The sequence below is a fragment of the Octodon degus genome, unplaced genomic scaffold, assembly GCF_000260255.1.
Source record: "Octodon degus isolate 3935 unplaced genomic scaffold, OctDeg1.0 scaffold00251, whole genome shotgun sequence".
Taxonomy (NCBI): domain Eukaryota; kingdom Metazoa; phylum Chordata; class Mammalia; order Rodentia; family Octodontidae; genus Octodon; species Octodon degus.
The window spans coordinates 693,877-712,481 of NW_004524827.1; the positions used below are offsets into that span (position 1 = coordinate 693,877).

The 18,605-nt window shown below is 35.2% G+C and overlaps 1 protein-coding gene across 7 annotated transcripts in view; it reads left to right on the forward strand.

The window, feature by feature from the left end:
* Positions 1-18,605, forward strand: part of Stag2 (stromal antigen 2) — a 155,879-nt gene that overhangs the window by 85,253 nt on the left and 52,021 nt on the right. For all 7 annotated transcript variants that reach the window (XM_023706328.1, XM_004646069.2, XM_023706326.1 and 4 more), the window contains exons 6-12: positions 5,943-6,019; positions 8,348-8,552; positions 10,396-10,547; positions 13,329-13,402; positions 14,584-14,707; positions 15,832-15,930; positions 16,014-16,093. In XM_023706328.1, coding sequence (XP_023562096.1) covers positions 5,943-6,019; positions 8,348-8,552; positions 10,396-10,547; positions 13,329-13,402; positions 14,584-14,707; positions 15,832-15,930; positions 16,014-16,093 — 811 coding nt within the window. The remainder of the gene's footprint in view (positions 1-5,942; positions 6,020-8,347; positions 8,553-10,395; positions 10,548-13,328; positions 13,403-14,583; positions 14,708-15,831; positions 15,931-16,013; positions 16,094-18,605) is intronic.

The window sequence follows — 18,605 nt, forward strand, 5'->3', positions numbered from 1 at the left end:
ATATGGAAAAAAGTGAAGAACGAATAGAAAAAGCCTATTGACAAAATTATATTCATATGTGACATTTATCTGAAAACTTGAGAATTTATAATTACTGTGTTACTTTGAGATATATTTACCACTTTCAGCATTTGGTTTTAGGAAAAAAGAAAGTGAAAAGATGAAAGGAGGAAAATAATGAGATACCAGTTTAGATAGCAAGGAATTATGGTGTAGGGAATTACAAAGTGCCACGAATAACAGTAAATAAGAATCTAGTTCTATAGTTTGTGAAAGAGGCAGCTATTCTTCTGAAAGGTACAGAATTATATCCTTATTAGTGGGGTCTTCTTTAAAGTTTATTTTTAGCAAGATTTTGAAGTAAGAGTGGGAAAAGTACACAATACAGTAATTTCTTTCTTAGGACAATAACTTTTAGGACAGGTACTTGGTAGAGGGACAAAATTATGTAAAATGTGTTTCACATACATCAGCAAGTGATTGAGTTAAGATTATTGGCAGGTTCTGGTATATCATGGGTCTCTTATACCTGCCCAGGCAAATTACATTTTATCAAGTTTTCAGGAGCATGAAATTTTTTTTTTTTTTTTTTTTGCGGAACTGGGGATTGAACTCAGACTCTTACGCTAAACAAAGAAGCGCTTATTCTACTGAGCCATCTCCCCAGCCCCTATGGAGCATGAGATTTTTAATGAAAAAATGACACTAAAAATTTGGTCATTCGAAATCAGGAAGAAAGATTTATGAAAATAGAATTATAAAATTGAGACGCTAAAATTGAGAAAAAGAATTGCAAGAAAGTTTATTGCTGTAGTTTAGATATAATTATAACATCATAGGGAATTTGTACCTGTACATAATATAACTTGATTCCTATTTTTTCCTCTTTGCCCTCCCTTCAATCCCTCTTTCCCTCTGTATTTACAAACCTTTGTTTTTATCCTTTTTTCCCCCTTCCTTACTTTCTCCCTCATCTCTCTCCTTTTCTGTTTTTTCCCCATTTAATATGATTTTAGTAGTGTGTTTGGCATGAATGGCTTTTTATCAGACTGAGATAACATCTTTCTATTCATATTTTTTGTTTTTATTTTATTTGGATGTTTAATTTTGTTAAAGCCTTTTTCTGTATCATTTATCTCCTTGTAAGATGATCATGTAACTTATCTTCTATTTATGTATTACTACATGTATTAATTTATGTATATTGACCATCTATGTATCACCAGGATGGAGTCTATTGGGCTATCATGTGTGATCTTTCTAATGATTTGTTCTGTGCTATTCACAGTACCTTTCTGTAGTATTTCAGTATGTGCTTTCCTTAAAGAAATTGGCCTGTGGCTCTCTCTTTTAGTTGAGTTCTTGTCTGTTTTTTTTTTCTTCATATTTATTTATGAAGCTTTATTTCAATTTTATTTTTCTTTTTTCATTTTTTAAAGCTTTCCCCTTTTTTATTCCTTCCTCTGTTTCCCTTTCTTTTTGAATTTTTTTTCTTATTTTATAATATCTATCATACATTTTGGTTATTTATATTTCTAGTTTTTTATACCAAGCAATGCAGTATTTACACATTTGCCTGGTTTGTTTCACCTAGCAGTGTAGTTTTGAGATGCATCCAATTAACTGTAAATATTTCAAGTTTCTCCTTTTTATGTCTTGTATATTAGTCCACTTAGGGAAAAACCACATCTTTTTTTTAATCCACTCATCACTTGATGAGTGTTTGGGTTCTTCCAAGATTTAGCTATTATAAACTGTGCTGCTATAAACATGAGTGTGCATGTATCGCTGTGGTATGATGCTTTTAATTCTTTTGTGAAGATACCAAGAAAGGGAATGGTTAGAAATCAGTGTGGAGAGTCCTACAGTTTAATTCTTAGTAACCCTAAAATCTTTCCAAAGGACTGTAAATGAAGTAAGCAGTAACGTAAATAGTATAAATATAAGTAGTAAGTTATTGGCCTTGCCCTCCAGGAGCCTGTAATCTAAATCTAGTTGGATATTGAAAATTAAGAAAGAGACAAAAGCAAATGAACTATTCCACATAGTATAAAGTAGGAAAAAGTTTTGAAAAGGTACTTATGATTTTAGATTTAGTTGAAAAAGCCTTCAAAAGTTTTGAGAATTATTTCTTTAGCCAGAAAGTAATGGAGCTTTCTTCTGAATTCAATAGATTTTAAACAATCATTTGACTTAAAGGTTGTTGTAAGTAAAGATTCTTTCTTTTTCTTTTCTTTTCTTTTCTTTTCTTTTCTTTTCTTTTCTTTTTTCTCTTTTCTTTTTTTTTTTTTTTTTTGGCAGAACCAGGGATTGAACTCAGACCCTTGAGCTTGCCAGGGAAGTGCTTATCCTACTGAGCCATCTCCCCGGCCCTAGAAAGTAATTTTTTTTTTTTTTTTTTGGAACCGGGGGTTGAACTCAGGCCCTTGCGCTTGCCAGAGAAGCGCTTATTCCACTGAGTCATCTCCCTGGCAAAGATTCTTCTAGAGTACCATTAGAATTGATTTCACTTAGAGGAGGCAGCATAATGTAGGTCAATAATCTTGGATGAATTATGTAATTTCTACCCTTTCAGTTTGCTAATTGGACTTAGTTTTATTGATCATTCAGGTGGGGCAAAGGAAATATCTTTCTTTTTTTTGGAAATATCTTTCTAAAACTCAGGTAAACTAGGTATTTTCTCTTGCAACGTGTCAAAAGACAGATTGAAGAAAAAATTGTGTAATGTCTCTTAGCTTTAGGGTCTTTATCTGTGACATATATATATATACATATATATATATGCACACAAATATGTGGATGAAAATATACCTCTTACAATTAAAAATGCGTAGTACATTAGATTCTTATTATAAATCTTCTGTACCAGTGTAATATTTATTATATTTATGGTACTAGTAGAGGTATTTGTTAATCAACTACACAGTCCACCAGTAAAAATACGTATCTTGGAAAATCCAGGTCATTTAAAAGTTTATATCCCCTTCTGTGTAAATTTCATGATGCTTTGTCAATGGAAGTTTATGTCCATCTTCATGCCATATCTCCTAACATACCTTTTCCTAGAAATCCCTTTTTTTAAAAAAAGTTTTATTTATTTATTTATTTATTTATGTGTGTGTGTGTGTGTGTGTGTGTGTGTGTGGCCAGCTCAGCCCACCAGGGGGCGGGGCTGGCTGGCATGTGGTGCTGGGGGATTGAACCGCAGTCCCTGTGCTTTGCTAAGCTTGTTCTAAGTAGGTGCTAGACCTAATTTTTTGACTAATCTCCATATTGACTTTCACAGTGGTTGTACCAGTCTGCACTCCCACCAATAGTGGAGAAGGATCCCTTTTCCCCTCACAGCCCCCCAGTTTGTTACTGGTTGAATTCTTGCTGATAGGCATTCTTTCTGGGGGAGAGATGGGATCTCAGGGTTGTCTTAATTTGCATCTCTTGAAAGACTAGTGACGTTGAATAATTTCTTTTGTGTATTTATGTGCTATTTGTATTTCTTCATTTGAGAAGTGTGTATTTATCTAAGATGCTTTTTTTTAATTTATTCATTGTATTTATTTGTGTGTGTGTGTGTGTGTGTGTGTGTGTGTGTGTGGCCAGCTCAGCCCACCAGGGGGCGGGGCTGGCTGGCATGTGGTGCTGGGGAATTGAACCGCAGTCCCTGTGCTTTGCTAAGCTTGTTCTAAGTAGGTGCTTTAGACCACTGAGCCATCTCACCAGCCCCTAGAAATCCCTTTTTTAATGCTTGATCTTTGGCTAATTTTACTACGTGTGTGTGTGTGTGTGTGTGTGTGTGAGTGTGACACAGTATGGGAAGGAACCTAGGCATCTATACATACCAGACATCATTGTAACACTGAGCTGTATCCACAGTCTTCCTCCTGGGGGTTTTAAATCTTATTCTAGATGCTGCTTTTCCCATTTTTTACTGACTATGAAAAAGATAGTTTTCCCTGATAGTTAATCCTGACATTATAGCCTCTCTCCCAATCCAAGGTTAGTATTTCTTCATGTTACCATTTAACAGGGCACTTACTGTATATATCCTCTAATAGTTTATTTTATTTTTGTCTCTTTCTTGTTTAATATCCAACTAAGGTGAAAGACCTACAACAAATGATTTATAGCTCATTGTGAGGATGTTAGGATGTAGTTGCTTTACACATAGTAGTGCTTAATACAGAAACCTACCTAAAAGAACTCTGTTTCCTTTTTCTCTATCACATTTAACTTCACATTCATTTGCAAGGATGTCGTCTGTGTGTGTGTGTGTGTGTGTGTGTGTGTTAAAAAGGTAAAGCTAAGTAGAGTCAATCTTCCATATTCCCCATCTATGGGTATTTAAATCACATATTAGAAAAAAAATTGTGTCTGTATGGAACATACACAAATTTTCTCATTATTCCCAAACAATATAGTGTAACAACTGTTTATATAACATTTACTTTTTATTGGATGAACTGTAGAGCTGTTCTTTTTTTTTTTTGGTGGAACCGGGGATTGAACTCAGGCCCTTGCACTTGCCAGGCAAGTGCTTATTTCACTGAGCCATCTCCCTGGCCCCCAAGCTGTTCTCTTGTATATGTTGATAGTAGCATTTGTTTTTGCTTTGTTGGTATATTTCAGTATTAATTTTTTCATTGCTTACACAAAATACCCGATATTGAAATTTCTTCTGTGAGAATAATTAGTCCACCACCTTTAATCTGTCTCAGTCAGAGTCTCTTGACAGGAACAAAATGCAGACAAACTTTCTGCTAAGGGATTGCATGTGTCATGTGAACTATAATAGCCAATGTAGTCCTTCCCAGCATAAACCTCCTGAGTCTGGTTTTACTGGCAGCATTTGTGTCACCATTCTGGCCTTCTGAGCTCTGACTAGAATCTCCCATGAAGTACAGCTAAAGGCATTCCAGGGCTGCTGCTTAAGATGGCTTTTTTTTTCTTTTTCTTTTTTCACAACAGGGTCTTGCTATGCAGTTCGGATTTGTAGTGATCTGCTATCTCAGCCTCCCCAGCACTGGGATTACAGGCATGTGCCACCACACCCGGTTTCAGGGCTGACATGGCATGCAGTATCAAGGATCAAATTAGAGGCCTTGCATTTGCCAGGCGGGTGCTTATGCTGTTGAGTTATCCCCCCAGCTCCTATTTTGGTCTTTTTGAGACAGGGTCTCACTGTTTAGTTTAGGCTGGCTTGAACTTATTTTGTAGCCCAGGCTGGTCTTGAACTTGCAGTGATCCTTCTGTCTCAGCCTCCCAAGTGCTGAGACAGGTGTGTGTCAGCATGCCAGCTGACTTCTTCAGATCTTTCTAAATTCTTCCCACGAGCCAATTTCAAAGCCTCCTGAACCACATGTCAAGTCCAGTCACAGCATCAACCCTACTCTTGGTACCAAATTCTGTCTTTTGATCCTTTAATTGTTACTGAGGTAAAATACCCAATACTTCAAATTAAAGGAAGAAAGGTTTATTTAGCTTAGTTTGTAGAGATTTCAATTTATACCTGGCCCCAACCCAAGATGGCATGGTAGAAGAGAATTTCAGAGGAGAAAGACAGTAGTTCATGTCAGGTGAACGGCAGTAAGAATAAGGAACAAATGGCAATAACAGTTTCTTTTTGTCACTTTGTATTTTATGTAGACTACCCAACCTTAAGGCAGGTAGTATCATACCAAAACTATGCCAAACCAATCTGTGGAGTAATTTAGTAATCACACAGCCTTAATCTCAGCATCATACACCAGAGGTCCAGCTCGCTCCTTAGGACCCAATGAGACTTTGTGGAAACATATACATATGAGATATTAAAAGTATCATTCTAAAAATAGAGTGAGAAAGTATGCCTTTATTGTGTGAATATATTCTTAATGTTAGAGGAGGACTTAGTGTTTTTTTCTTCGTCATTAAACTGTGTATTAACTTCTGACACTTGCAAATTTCAGGTGTTGTCACGGCAGAAATGTTCAGACATATGCAGAACTCTGAAATAATTCGAAAAATGACTGAAGAATTTGATGAGGTAAATTCTTATCCTGAATGTTCTGATAATTTTATACATATTGATTTTCACTTGTTTTTCATCTTGAATTATTTTTTAAACTATAAATTTTAAGGACTAATGTGGATGTGAACTCTGCTACCATTCAAATAATCTCTGTGTGACCTTGAGCAAGTTGCCTTTAGGTCTGTTTCATCATCTGTAAAGTGAACCTAATAGTTTTCTTATAAAGTAGGGAGAAATATGTGAAAATGGTTTAACATTTTGTTAATTCCTGGCACATAGCAACAACTCAGTAATGTTAGACTTTTTTATTGTAATGGATTTTGTTTGTGTGTGTGTTACCAGGGATTGAACTTGGGACCTTATGCTTGCCAGGCAGGCCCTTATGCTGCTGAGCTATCTCCATGGCCCTATTGTAATGAATTTAATATTCAGAAACCTTATTTAGAATATCCAGAATATTTGGAAGGGAAGAGTTAGTCATTCTTTTGGGAAGCAGGAAGCTTATAAATTATTTACAACCTTCTTTGTGTTTCAGTTATAAATGATATGAACAATAATATAAATGTGAGTTTAAACGTCTGACCAAATAGTTTAGCAGATTAAAGTGCCTGCAAGTGGGTGCAGGGGCTGGGGGCTCGATCCCCAGGCCTGCTGTGCTGGCCCCACCCCTGGGGCATGCTGAGGTGGCAATTTAGCTCGCCTGTAATCCCAGCTCTTGGGAGGCTGTAAACAGACAGATCACTATGAGTGTGATCTAGTAGTGAGACCCTGAACACCCTATAAACCCTTCCCTAAAATAAAAAACAAAGTTTAGAATTGAGCTAAATATCATTGAATGCTTTTAAATACTGTTACCAATAAGTGTATTAGTATATTTACTGGACTGTGAGCTCCTTCAGGGCAAGGATTTTATTTGTTTTGTTCACAGTTGTGTTGCAACACTAGTACTTATGCTTACCCTTTCACTGAGTTTTCAAGTAGAAAAACCTTTCCACTGTCTCACTTGGTCTTTATTTGATCATTTTTTGTTGCTGTCTAATGAAGGATCTCTCGACTCATTCCAAAAGATACATGAGTTGTTAAAATGGCTTTGATGATCACAAATTGCTATTAATCAGTATCCAAGCTGTTGAGAAATAATTATACATAATGGTATTTTTTAATATTTTAATATTAAATGTTTTAGTGAGAACCTTCTCAAGGGGAAACAAGTATTTAAAATAATCATTCTAAAATACTGTTTGAAAATCTCAGCAGAGTTACTAACAAAAAATGAGGTGATACATTTCTGTGTAGTCACTAAATGTGCTTATTAGAAAATATGGGGTTTAGGGTGGAAAAGCTTATTGAAAAATTCATACTCAGCATATGTAAAAGCCTGGATTTGATCCCTTGTAGTCCCTGGACAGACTTTTGTGCAATATTTTAGGACCTTATTGTCAGACACAGTTGAACTTACCATATGGAGTCAATTAAATTTTAAAAAATCTATTGGTGACAGAAATATTTAAAATGAACTGCTAAAATATTCTTAATGACTTTTATCATATCCTATCTTTTAAAGCTTATGTATAGCATTAGTCTCTTTTTTGTTAAAAGGTGGATTCATTTATTCACTTAGTGATTGCAGTACTAAAGATTAAATTTAGTGTCTTTTGCATGCTAAGCATGCACTCTACCACTAAAATACATCCTCAGTCCTGCTCTTCTTTTATTTATTTATTTATTTTTTGTGGAACCAGGGATTGAACTCAGGCCCTTGTGCTTGCCAGGGAAGTGCTTATTCCACTGAGACATCTCCCCGGCCCCCCTGCTCTTCTTTTAAAACTTATCTGGTAGTTTTTGTCTGTTGACTATATAATATTATCAAAATAATGAAAATATACACTGAAACCATTTGTTTATGTGTATGTATATATATATATATATATATATATATATATCCTATTAGACTAGTTGAGAATATAATTTCATATTGAATCAGTTTAAAGAAACTGTTTTGCCTTGGTTTTGGTTTACTTTCAGATTAAAGAGGTTAATTATATTTGTTCTTAGAAAAGTTTCACTTTATTGAGGGAAGATTTAGAAAAATTTTAACCTCAGTTGATATAATTTCATTGATTAAAATGAATTTATTTTATGTAATCTGTTCTTAAAAGAGCAGAAGTATTCAAAGCTAAGTCTACATTTGTCTACATTTGTGTGTTGTCTTGTTGCTTTGGGAATTTATTGAAGAAATGTAGAAAAAAGAATCTATTCATGCTTTTTGCCTAAGATATGAAAAAAGTAGAGTCTTATGCCATACATTTTAAGTGAATTTGTTATTTAACATTTTTATTTTAGGATAGTGGAGATTATCCACTTACCATGGCTGGTCCTCAGTGGAAGAAATTCAAATCCAGCTTTTGTGAATTCATTGGTGTATTGGTACGGCAATGTCAATATAGTATCATATATGATGAGTACATGATGGATACAGTCATTTCCCTTCTTACAGGATTATCTGACTCACAAGTCAGAGCATTTCAACACACAAGCACCTTGGCAGGTCAGTATTTGGGATATTTTTGGTGTTTCCTTAGGTTTTGTGATGAAAGACATTCTCATTAAAAGAGAAAGAAAATAATAGTGGCATGAATTAATTTTATTTTTGAAGTGATCACCATGACAACTCTTCCCTCATCCAATCCCTTGTGAAGTATCTGGAATGGATTAGTACTTCTCAGTTTTGCTTATTTCCATGTATACTATACTATACTATACTATACTATACTATACTATACTATACTATACTATACAATATAACACTATACAACACTATAACTAATATATAGTAATTTTCTTATGATAAACCTGCTTGATTATTCTTTCACATCAAGGGAAAATTAGTTGATGGGAATATGTTGGGTTTTTGAAAGATGTTTTATCAAGGAAGATATCAGTGAAGAATTTACGTAGACCACAAATTTGGATATGTGATCTGGATTGTTTACCTAATAAACAGACACACACACACCTTTATGTTTCTGGGTACCTTTAGGTTAGGTCAAGTTCTATAATCTTTAACTCTTGAAACGAATTTTATACTTCACATGGTTAATTCTAGAAAGATGATTTTGGGCTTCACATGTGTAAAAGTCTTCATTTTTGTTTATGATATAGGTAAAATTACTCATGTTACTGAATATGTGCTCCTTGACTTCAATTTAAATATATTAGATAAGGTTTTTTTAAAAAATATTCTATGCCTTGATGTTAATTTAGATTTCTGGTTTGAAAGCTTTTCTCTGTTGGATATATTTTCTTTTCTGTAGAACATTTTCACAAAGAATTAGAGCTATTATGAAAGATACACCTTGCTACGTGGAGGTGCATGCCTGTAATCCCAGTCCTTGGGAGGCTCATTCAGGAGGATTGATCACTGCAAGTTTGAGGCCAGCCGGGGCTACATAGTGAGCTCAAGGCCAGCCTGTACCTCACAACAAGACCCTGTATCAAACAAAAGATTATACCTCTCAGTGTTCAGTTTTTCAAAAAATAAGTTTTCCCCTATATTTGTGTTTATTTATTGTTTTATGTATTTAGTACGGGGTCTACAGGGTCTCACTACACAGAGTAGACTCATTAGTGATCCTCTTCTTTTCAGCCTCCCAAGCACTGGCATTATAGGTGTGTGTTACCATGCCCAGTCTCAATCACTGTCTCAGCACAGCCCGGGGCTGGGACCAGTACCCCCTATGTTTTGTTTTAGATTTGAAGTCACAAAATATGAGTATTCTTGTCTCGTATAACATAACATTCAGTGTAATTTAATAGAAAGCAGTCAAATTCCATTTGATTACTGAGTTAGCTAAATAATTTCCCTATGGACCGAAATATATTTAGAACTTGAAACATGATGTTTGAAAAAGACTGTCGGATATGTAATATAGAGAAATGGAATTTAAGCTTAGTCTGATATCAGATAGGTTTTTTTTTTTTTTTAGCATCATGTTGTTTTAAATCCTGTTTTTTAAAACTTGGATAGGTTTAATTTACATCTCTCGAATTACCAGTGATATTGAACATTTTGAATCCTGGTTTAATGACCTCTATGAATTGTGTAATCTGTGCCTGATTTTTTAATCTCCCCCAGTTTCAGCTTCCATAACTCTTGTCTTTGAGGCCTGTCATAAGGATATATAAACCATGAAAAATAAATAGCACAGGCAATATACTGGCCTATGTCTAAGTATTTTATATAATATTAACTGTAGCTTTGGTATTGTCATTTGAAGCAGCTGTGTTTTGTAAGATGCTCAGCAGTCCATCTCTGTTTAATTTCTCTGTATTTGATTTTAAATTTTTGCATCTGTTAGTCTAATTTTAAAATTTTACTCTTTTAAAAATAGCTATGAAGTTAATGACAGCTTTGGTGAATGTGGCACTAAATCTTAGCATTAATATGGATAATACACAAAGACAATATGAGGCAGAACGGAATAAAATGATTGGAAAACGAGCCAATGAGAGACTAGAACTCTTGCTACAAAAGCGGAAAGAGGTAAATTTTTCTTTTGAGTATTTAGGCTATTGTGTGAACAACTTGACTAACATTAATTATAACTTCTTAACTCCATAGAGTTTTTTCTTTTTGTACTGGGAATTCAACTCAGGTCCTTGGGGCGATGCAACTGAGCTATATAATTGGCCCTATAGATAATTTTTTAAATATTTAATTTTGAGAGAAGTAGTGTACAGTGAACCTGTGGCCTTGTACATGCTAAGCATATGCTTTACCACTTACCTCTGTACTCTGCTACCTCAACCCCATGAATGATTTAATTTAATTTTTAAAAAGTTTTTAGTATGGGGCCTATAGAGTCTCACTACATAGATCGAACTCATAGGGATCTGCATCCCAAGTGCTGGGATTACAGGCATGTGCTACCACGCCCAGTCTCTATCACCCTCTCTTTGCACCCAGGAGGTGGGGCCAGTATGGCTTGTTGGTGCCAGGGATTGAACCCTGGTCCCTGTGCTCTGCCTAAGCAGGCGCTTTAGTCCGTTGAGCTATCTGGCTGGGCCTGAGAGATTTAATTTTAAACTGTATATTTTACATTGTTTGTGCTTCAGAATTTAAGTTTTTTGTATTTTAGAGCAGGGTGGTCAGGGTCTCACTACTATATTGGACTTGAAGTGATCCACCTGTTTATAGCTTCCCAAGAGCTGGGATTACAGGGGTGCACCACCATGCCCAGTCTCAAGCTCAGTCTCAATCAAAATCTCAGTTGCCTCTGGGGCAGGGCTGTCACAGTAGGCTCAAGGATTGAACCCCAGCCCCTGCACCTGCTTGCAGGAACTTTAATGAGTTTAAGTTTTGACTGTCCATACCAAATATACCTTGCATATTTTTAATCAGGTATGGACTAATGAGACTATTACACTTTAAGAAAGGAGATCTGTATCAGCCTGGAAAATTGCACGAGATTTATTTGGTGCATGCCTATAATTCCAGCTTACAGGAAGCTTAGGCAAGGGAATATCTGCAAGTTTTAGGCTAGTTTGGGCTACAAATATGAGTTCAAGGCCAGCCTGAAGTACATAGTGAAACTGCCTTAAAAAGACAAAAAAATTGATGCTTGTTTTTACTTCTTATAGGGAAAGAGATGTTTCAAAAATATTAGTAATGTCCTTTAATAGTTGTCGTGGTACTTTATAAATTAGTTATTTGGTCTTGAATTTTGGAGGGGATAGGAGCTATAAATTTTTTTGTAGTTTTTGATGGAGTCTCACTGGTCCTGAACTCACTATGTAGCCCAGGCTGCCTTTTAATTTGTAGTAGTCCTCCTGCCTCAGTTTCTTAAGTACTGGGATTAATGGTGTACATTACCGTGCCTGTCCAGGAGTTACAATTTTAAATTAGTTGTTTCTGAAATATGTAATACCTTTGAAATTCTCTGATTGAAGACAATCAAGAAGTCTTCTTGTCTAAAGCCCTTATTTCTTTCAGATAATTAAAAATTAAAAATGATACTTTTCTCCTTATTTTAGTTAATAAACTTTATCGGTTTATTAGATGAATATGAAGCATGTCTTAGCTCTTGACCTTATGGCCTTATTCAGGGACAGAAATTTGCTTGTTAATATAAAACAAGTGAATAACATTAAAGGACATTGAAATAAACTAAGCTTTGTTGTTGCATTGTTGACCATGCAAGTGAATTTAAGAAGCACAGGCTTAAGTCAGGTGTGGTGGCACAAGCTGGCAATCCCTGAGATTGGGAGCCTAAGGGAGAGAAATTACAAGTTCTAGGCCATCCTGGTCAATTCAAGTGAGATCCTCTCAAAATAAAATATAAATTAGAGTTGGGATTGTAGTTCAGTGCTCCATAGGTTTATTTATTTATTTTTTCCCATAGGTTTAAGATCAGAAAAGCATATGCCTGGGTTACCATTGCTTAGAAATAAAATTCATGCAGAAAAATATAAAGTATGGAATGTAAAACCAAAATTATCTTTAGATTGTAAAGAATCATTTTCACTCCCACTTCCAATTGAAAATATTTGAATAGATTTGATCAAAATTTGAAATGTTTACTTGCTTATTTCAATTCAGTCTTTCTTTGATCAAAACAATTAACTAGGGCTGGGGAGATAGCTCATGCCTGCCTTACAAGCGTAGGGTACTGAGTTTGATCCTCAGGACAAAAAAAAAGAGAGAATTCACTAGTAATAGAGTTTGTTTATGTAGTTATTTTATTGTATAATCCCCTTTGTTCTTGTAGTCAAGGCTAGTTGACATGGCCTCTTGTTTCAGACTGCTAAGATCAAGGTAATGAAAAATAGTGCTTTTATGATACAGCATGAGTATGTATAATGTTATATACTAATAAACTACGGAACAGACTTTTCTTCCAACTCCTTTATACAGTAGCAATTTGTGAACATTATAAAGAACACCATTAGTCTACTAGCCAAATTTCTTCAGTCAAACATTAGATGCCAAGTCAGTTATTTCTGTAATCAAGGGGCTCTAACTTCATCACATAGAACTTTTAATTTTTCTCTGTGGTTCCTTTCGTCCAGTAGAAGAAAAGCTAAATATAATCATGAAGTCTGGTGTGGTGGCACACGCCTGTAATCCCAGTGCTGTGGAGGCTGAAAACAGGAGGATCACTATGATTCCAAGCTGTGTAGTGAGACCCTATACCAAATATATAATAAATATGATGAAAACAATGGAGAACAAACCTAAATTTTTTTGATACTTACAACAGCTTTTAGGTGTATTTTGTCTTCCCTTAAAATGGTCTTCCTTTTACAAGTGTATTCTTCTTTATAGCTTCAGGAAAATCAAGATGAAATAGAAAATATGATGAATGCAATATTTAAGGGCGTGTTTGTACATAGATACAGGTAAGTGTAAACGTTTCATAGGTGGCACTACGTTAGGGTATTTAGTGATTTAGGTAGTATGAATTACTTGGAAGAGTGTGGAATAAAGTAAGGTTAGAATCTAACCTATGCCACTGAATCACTCTGGTCTAGCCATTTAACTGCTGTGAATTTGATGTTTCATATGAGTACAGTGGAGTTAAAGCTGCGCTTTACTTGTAGCTTCACAACCAATGGAAGATATTGCTATTATTAGGTGTCAGGGTGCGAAGTATTTAGTTGTCTTTAGATACGTTTTTGGTTAGCAGTTACACATCTTGGACTCTTGATTTTCTTTCCTTTTGAAAAGCATTGGAAAATTTGGGTAGATTAAGGTAATACATTTTTCTTACTCTATTTTGAATGAACAGAGGAAAGAAATAGATAAATCTTATAATTTCTGACTGATTTACTAAGTGTTAATATTTTATTTAATTGTCCCTCATTTCTCCAACTTGGCAGTTACTGAATCAGTGTAATACTTGGCTTATAGGGGTATTTTCATTTGTGTTTATTGTTACTTTATTATGTTTCTGTATTACACTTTGTTTAGAGATTTCATGAGTTTTCCTAAAACATCCTTTTGCTGTACTCAGCTTTAGGCTTCAGTGACACCAGTAACTGTAGTAGGAATTAAAATCATTAAGTCTGCGCGAGACACAGTGACATGCAGTTTTATCTCCTCTAGAACCTGAAGCAGGTCTCAAGTCATTGGGACCAAGCTGGGCACCATATTGAGACCCTGTCTTTAAAAACAGTATTATAAATTTTGTCTGACAATAATATCTCAATTGAGCTTGGTCTCAGTGTTACGTTTAAGTCTTGCCTGGACAAGTACAGTGTAGTGGACTAGTATCTGTAAACATGAATCCCAGCAGGTTATGAGCAAAGGTTATGATATGGTCTGGTATAAAAGTGAGAGTGGCCTTTTGTTTGTAGTTGTGTTTAATTTTAAATGTCTGTGTGCCGATAATTTTGCTTTCCCAACTACATTGTAAGCTGTTTGCATTTGGAGCCGTGTTTCAGTGCTACTTTTTAATCCCCAGTAATCTCAATGGTTATTGTGTACTTACAGTAGATAGGAAATACTTGTCATCTTTTGAGTAAACCATAAATTTATGATATACTGATACTGATACTGATTTTTTCCTTGTTCTCTGTAGGGATGCAATAGCTGAAATCCGAGCTATATGCATTGAGGAGATTGGCATTTGGATGAAAATGTATAGTGATGCCTTTCTTAATGACAGCTATTTAAAATATGTTGGTTGGACTATGCATGATAAGGTAAGATCTGCCCTCCTAGCTGCTTCTCTGCCTATATGTAGGCATGACTATCTGCAGTTCTTAGTCCTGAATGAGTTATCAGCTTGTTGTATACCTTAGTCCACATCTCTGTAAACTTCTCCCATACACTTTTCCCTTATTCTTTTCTATCTTCTGTGTGACATGTTGGTTTCTGGTGCATAAAATTTTCTATATGTTTTAAATTTTGATTTAATCTTCACTGTTCAATTTTTGTGTTGAAATACTGGTTCATGTAGGTATTGATGGTGAGTCATTTTTGAGACTAGTATAAAGAGCCGTTACTGTCCTGTTATCTGAGTGTTAGCTATGTTTTATAAAAAATTACTTATTTTTTCATGTGGTACTGGGTATATAATTCAGGGTGTCATATATTGTAGGCCGGTGATGATGTACTGCCAGTCCTTCTTAATTTTTAACCTCTCTTGGTAAACTTATACTTACAACGTGGTCTGTGACCTTTTAATCTTTTTCTTAAATTGCCTCTTCATTAACCTTGAAGAACTTCTTTTTATGTATTCTTTCCACTCATTACCTAAATGTGAAATATGCTATCATCTTTCCCAGTAGTTTTGCTTTAGATATACTTTCAGAAATTGATTTAACTGGAGGCCAGCAAGATAGCTCAGTGGATAAAGCACCTGCTTAGTCAAGCTTAGGCAAGCACAGGAACTGCGGTTCAATCCCCAGCACCACCATGTGCCCCTCTAGCCTGCCCCCAGTGGCTTACACGCTGGGGAGGCTAAAAACAGGAGGATCAGTATGAGTCCAGGCTACGTAGTAAGTCCCTGTAACAACCAAATAAATACATTAAGAAAAAAAATTGATTTCACCTACAAAAATAGTAGCCCCATAAGTATTTAATCTTTTTTTATGAGCAGAATATATTTATGGAAGGAAAGAAAGCTTCTGTCCAAGAGAGGGACAGAAGGGGGACCCCGAGTGGACTGTCCCCCTTGATCTTAAACATAGGTTGCATTATCAAAAGTTGAGAGTTTCTGAAGAAATGTTATTTAAATTTTTAAAGCAGAAAATACTATATACATCTTTAATATTCAGGTTTGAAATACAGGACTAATAGATTTTCTCTTTTTGTCTCTTTTTAGCAAGGTGAGGTAAGGCTCAAGTGTCTTACTGCTCTACAAGGGCTTTATTATAACAAAGAGCTTAATTCCAAACTGGAGCTATTTACCAGTCGATTCAAGGTTTGTACTAGGAATTTTGAAATTATTTACAAATAGAAGTATTTCCTTTCCTTGTCAAACAATTTTAATGTTTTTGTTCGTAGGATAGAATTGTTTCTATGACCCTTGACAAAGAATATGATGTTGCAGTACAAGCAATAAAATTACTGACTCTTGTTTTACAGTAAGTATGTAATTGTTTTGTATTACTGTTGTACAGATACTTAAATAATACATTACACTACTTGGTTCAAATTTAGGTCTAAATTTTAATAGTTTAAATCATGGGAATATACTGCTATAAAATTTATTTTATTACTTTTTTTGAGGTGGAGCCTCAATTTGTTGCCTGGCGAATCCTGAAATCCAGGGCTCAGGTAGTTCTCCTGCTTTAGTCTCCAGAGCAGCTAGGACTACAAATGCATGCCACTGCTCTCAGAAATTTAATTTCTTTATGTAACATTGATAAATTACAGGAGGAATGAACCATTAAACCTAAGAAATTTTAACTGAGTAGGAATTCATGTGTTTCTGCTTTCTTGGTACTTTTCTTGCTATTAACTGTTTTTGATCTTGAAATAAAGCTTTGAGTGTCAAATACTATATTCTATCACATTTTTCAGAGTATTAGCATTTACTGGATCTTCTGGTTTATTACTTATAAACAGTCTGAACTTAAGACATACTATGTTGATATGTATTAGTGATACTGCAATATTTTGCCTTTTAAAATAATTATACTGAATTATATATAAATGATTACATTGAAATATATATATGATATAAAACTTACCATTCCCATTTTTAAATGTAAGGTTCACTGACTTTTAAGTGTATTTATTTTATTACAAAATTGTCAACCGCTGTTCATCTCTAGAACATTTTCATCATTCCAGTACTTGCTACACTAACTCCTCATTTGTTCCCCTTCCCTACATTCTGAAAACCACCATTATACTTTCTTTTTGAATTTCCATTTTCTTAATATTTCATGTAAGTAGATTGACTTATTTCCTTCAGCATATTGTGTTAAAGCCTGATCTATATTATAGTGTGTGTCAGAATTTTTTTGCTTTAAATTTGTTTTTATCTTTTTGAGATAGGGTTTCACTATTCATTTCAGGCTGGTTGAATCCTATTTTGGCCTCAAATTTACAGCGATCTTCCTGCTTCATCTCTCGAGTGCAGGGATTACAGGTGTGCACCACCATTCCTGGCCAGAATATTTTGCTTTTTATGGCTGAATAATGTTTTATTGTATGTATATATCTATGTCTTCCTTATCCATTCATTGTTGATGGATGTGTTTGTTTTTAAGACAGGGTCTCACTGTGTAGCTCAGGCTGGACTCATGGCAATCCTCCTGGCTCATCCACCCAAGTGCTGGGATTACGGGTGTGAACCACCACACACTTCCTTGCTGATGAATCTTTAGACTGTTTCCACTTTTTGGTTCATATATGTATTGTGGTTACGAATATAAGTATGCTGGCATGTGAGACCCTGCTTTTAATTCTTTTGTTTGTACCTAGAAATGAAATTATGGACTGTGTAGGTTTTTTTTTTAAGTGCCCAAAATTGAATCCAGTGCCTCACACACGTTTACTACTGAGCTACATCCCCAGCCCAATGTTTTGTTTGTTTGATTTGGTTGGTTGTTTTTTAAAGAATCATTATATTGTCTTCTACAGAGATCGTAACCTTTCGTATTCCTAGTTTCTGCACATCATTATTAAAAAATTTCTTAAATTTTTATTAGGTAAAATATTCATTGCTAGATAGGGTGGCTCACAACTTTAATCTGAGCAATGTAGGAGGGTGGGTGCAACAGGAAGATCACAAGTTAGAGGTCCGCCTGAATGAATTAGTGAGACCCTGTCTCAAAAAATAAATAAGAATAGGGATTTAGTTCAGCAGTAGAATGCTTTTTGGGTTTCATTCCCAGCACTGCATACATGTATACATAAGTCAGTAAATCAGCCAACTAGCCAGTGTTAGCTTTTACCAATTACTTGGATGGTTATGCTGAAGCTCTTAAAAATTAGCATTCTTTTTAAAAATGTATTTAATATAGGGTCTACAGGGTTTCACTACACAGATTACACTTGTAGTGATTCTCCTGTTTTTCATCCTCCCAAGTGCTGGGATTACAGGCTTGTGCCACCACGCCCAGTCTCAGTTGCTGTCTCTTGCAGTGCTCCTGTGGTGGGGCCAGCAGGGTAGGCTGGAGAATGGAGCCTCCAGCCTGTGCCTCTGCCTAAGCAGGTACTTCAATCTGCTGAGCTGTCTGGCCAGCCCTCAGCCCTTTTAAGTCAAACTAACATGAACATTTTATAACTAGAAATAAGATTCCTAAAATAATAAAAAATTATCCAGCCCAAATCCAGGCAAGGTGAATGAAACAACCTGGAGTCTCAGCTATTTGGGAAAACAGTGCAAAGTTAATAGAATACAACTATACTGGCAATAAAATTGTAATGTTCCTGTCTTTGTATATTTAAGAAGATCCACATAATGATTGTAAACTTATCTTCCTGTGCATATGGAAAATTTATTCGTTAAAATGCCTGGCATGTTGGCTCATGTCTATAATCCCAGCTTTTTAGGAGATGGCAGTATAGGAGAAATACAAGTTGGAATCTTGCTTGAGCACCTTAGTGAGGCAGACAGTCTTGGTCTCAACAAACTAATGAAAT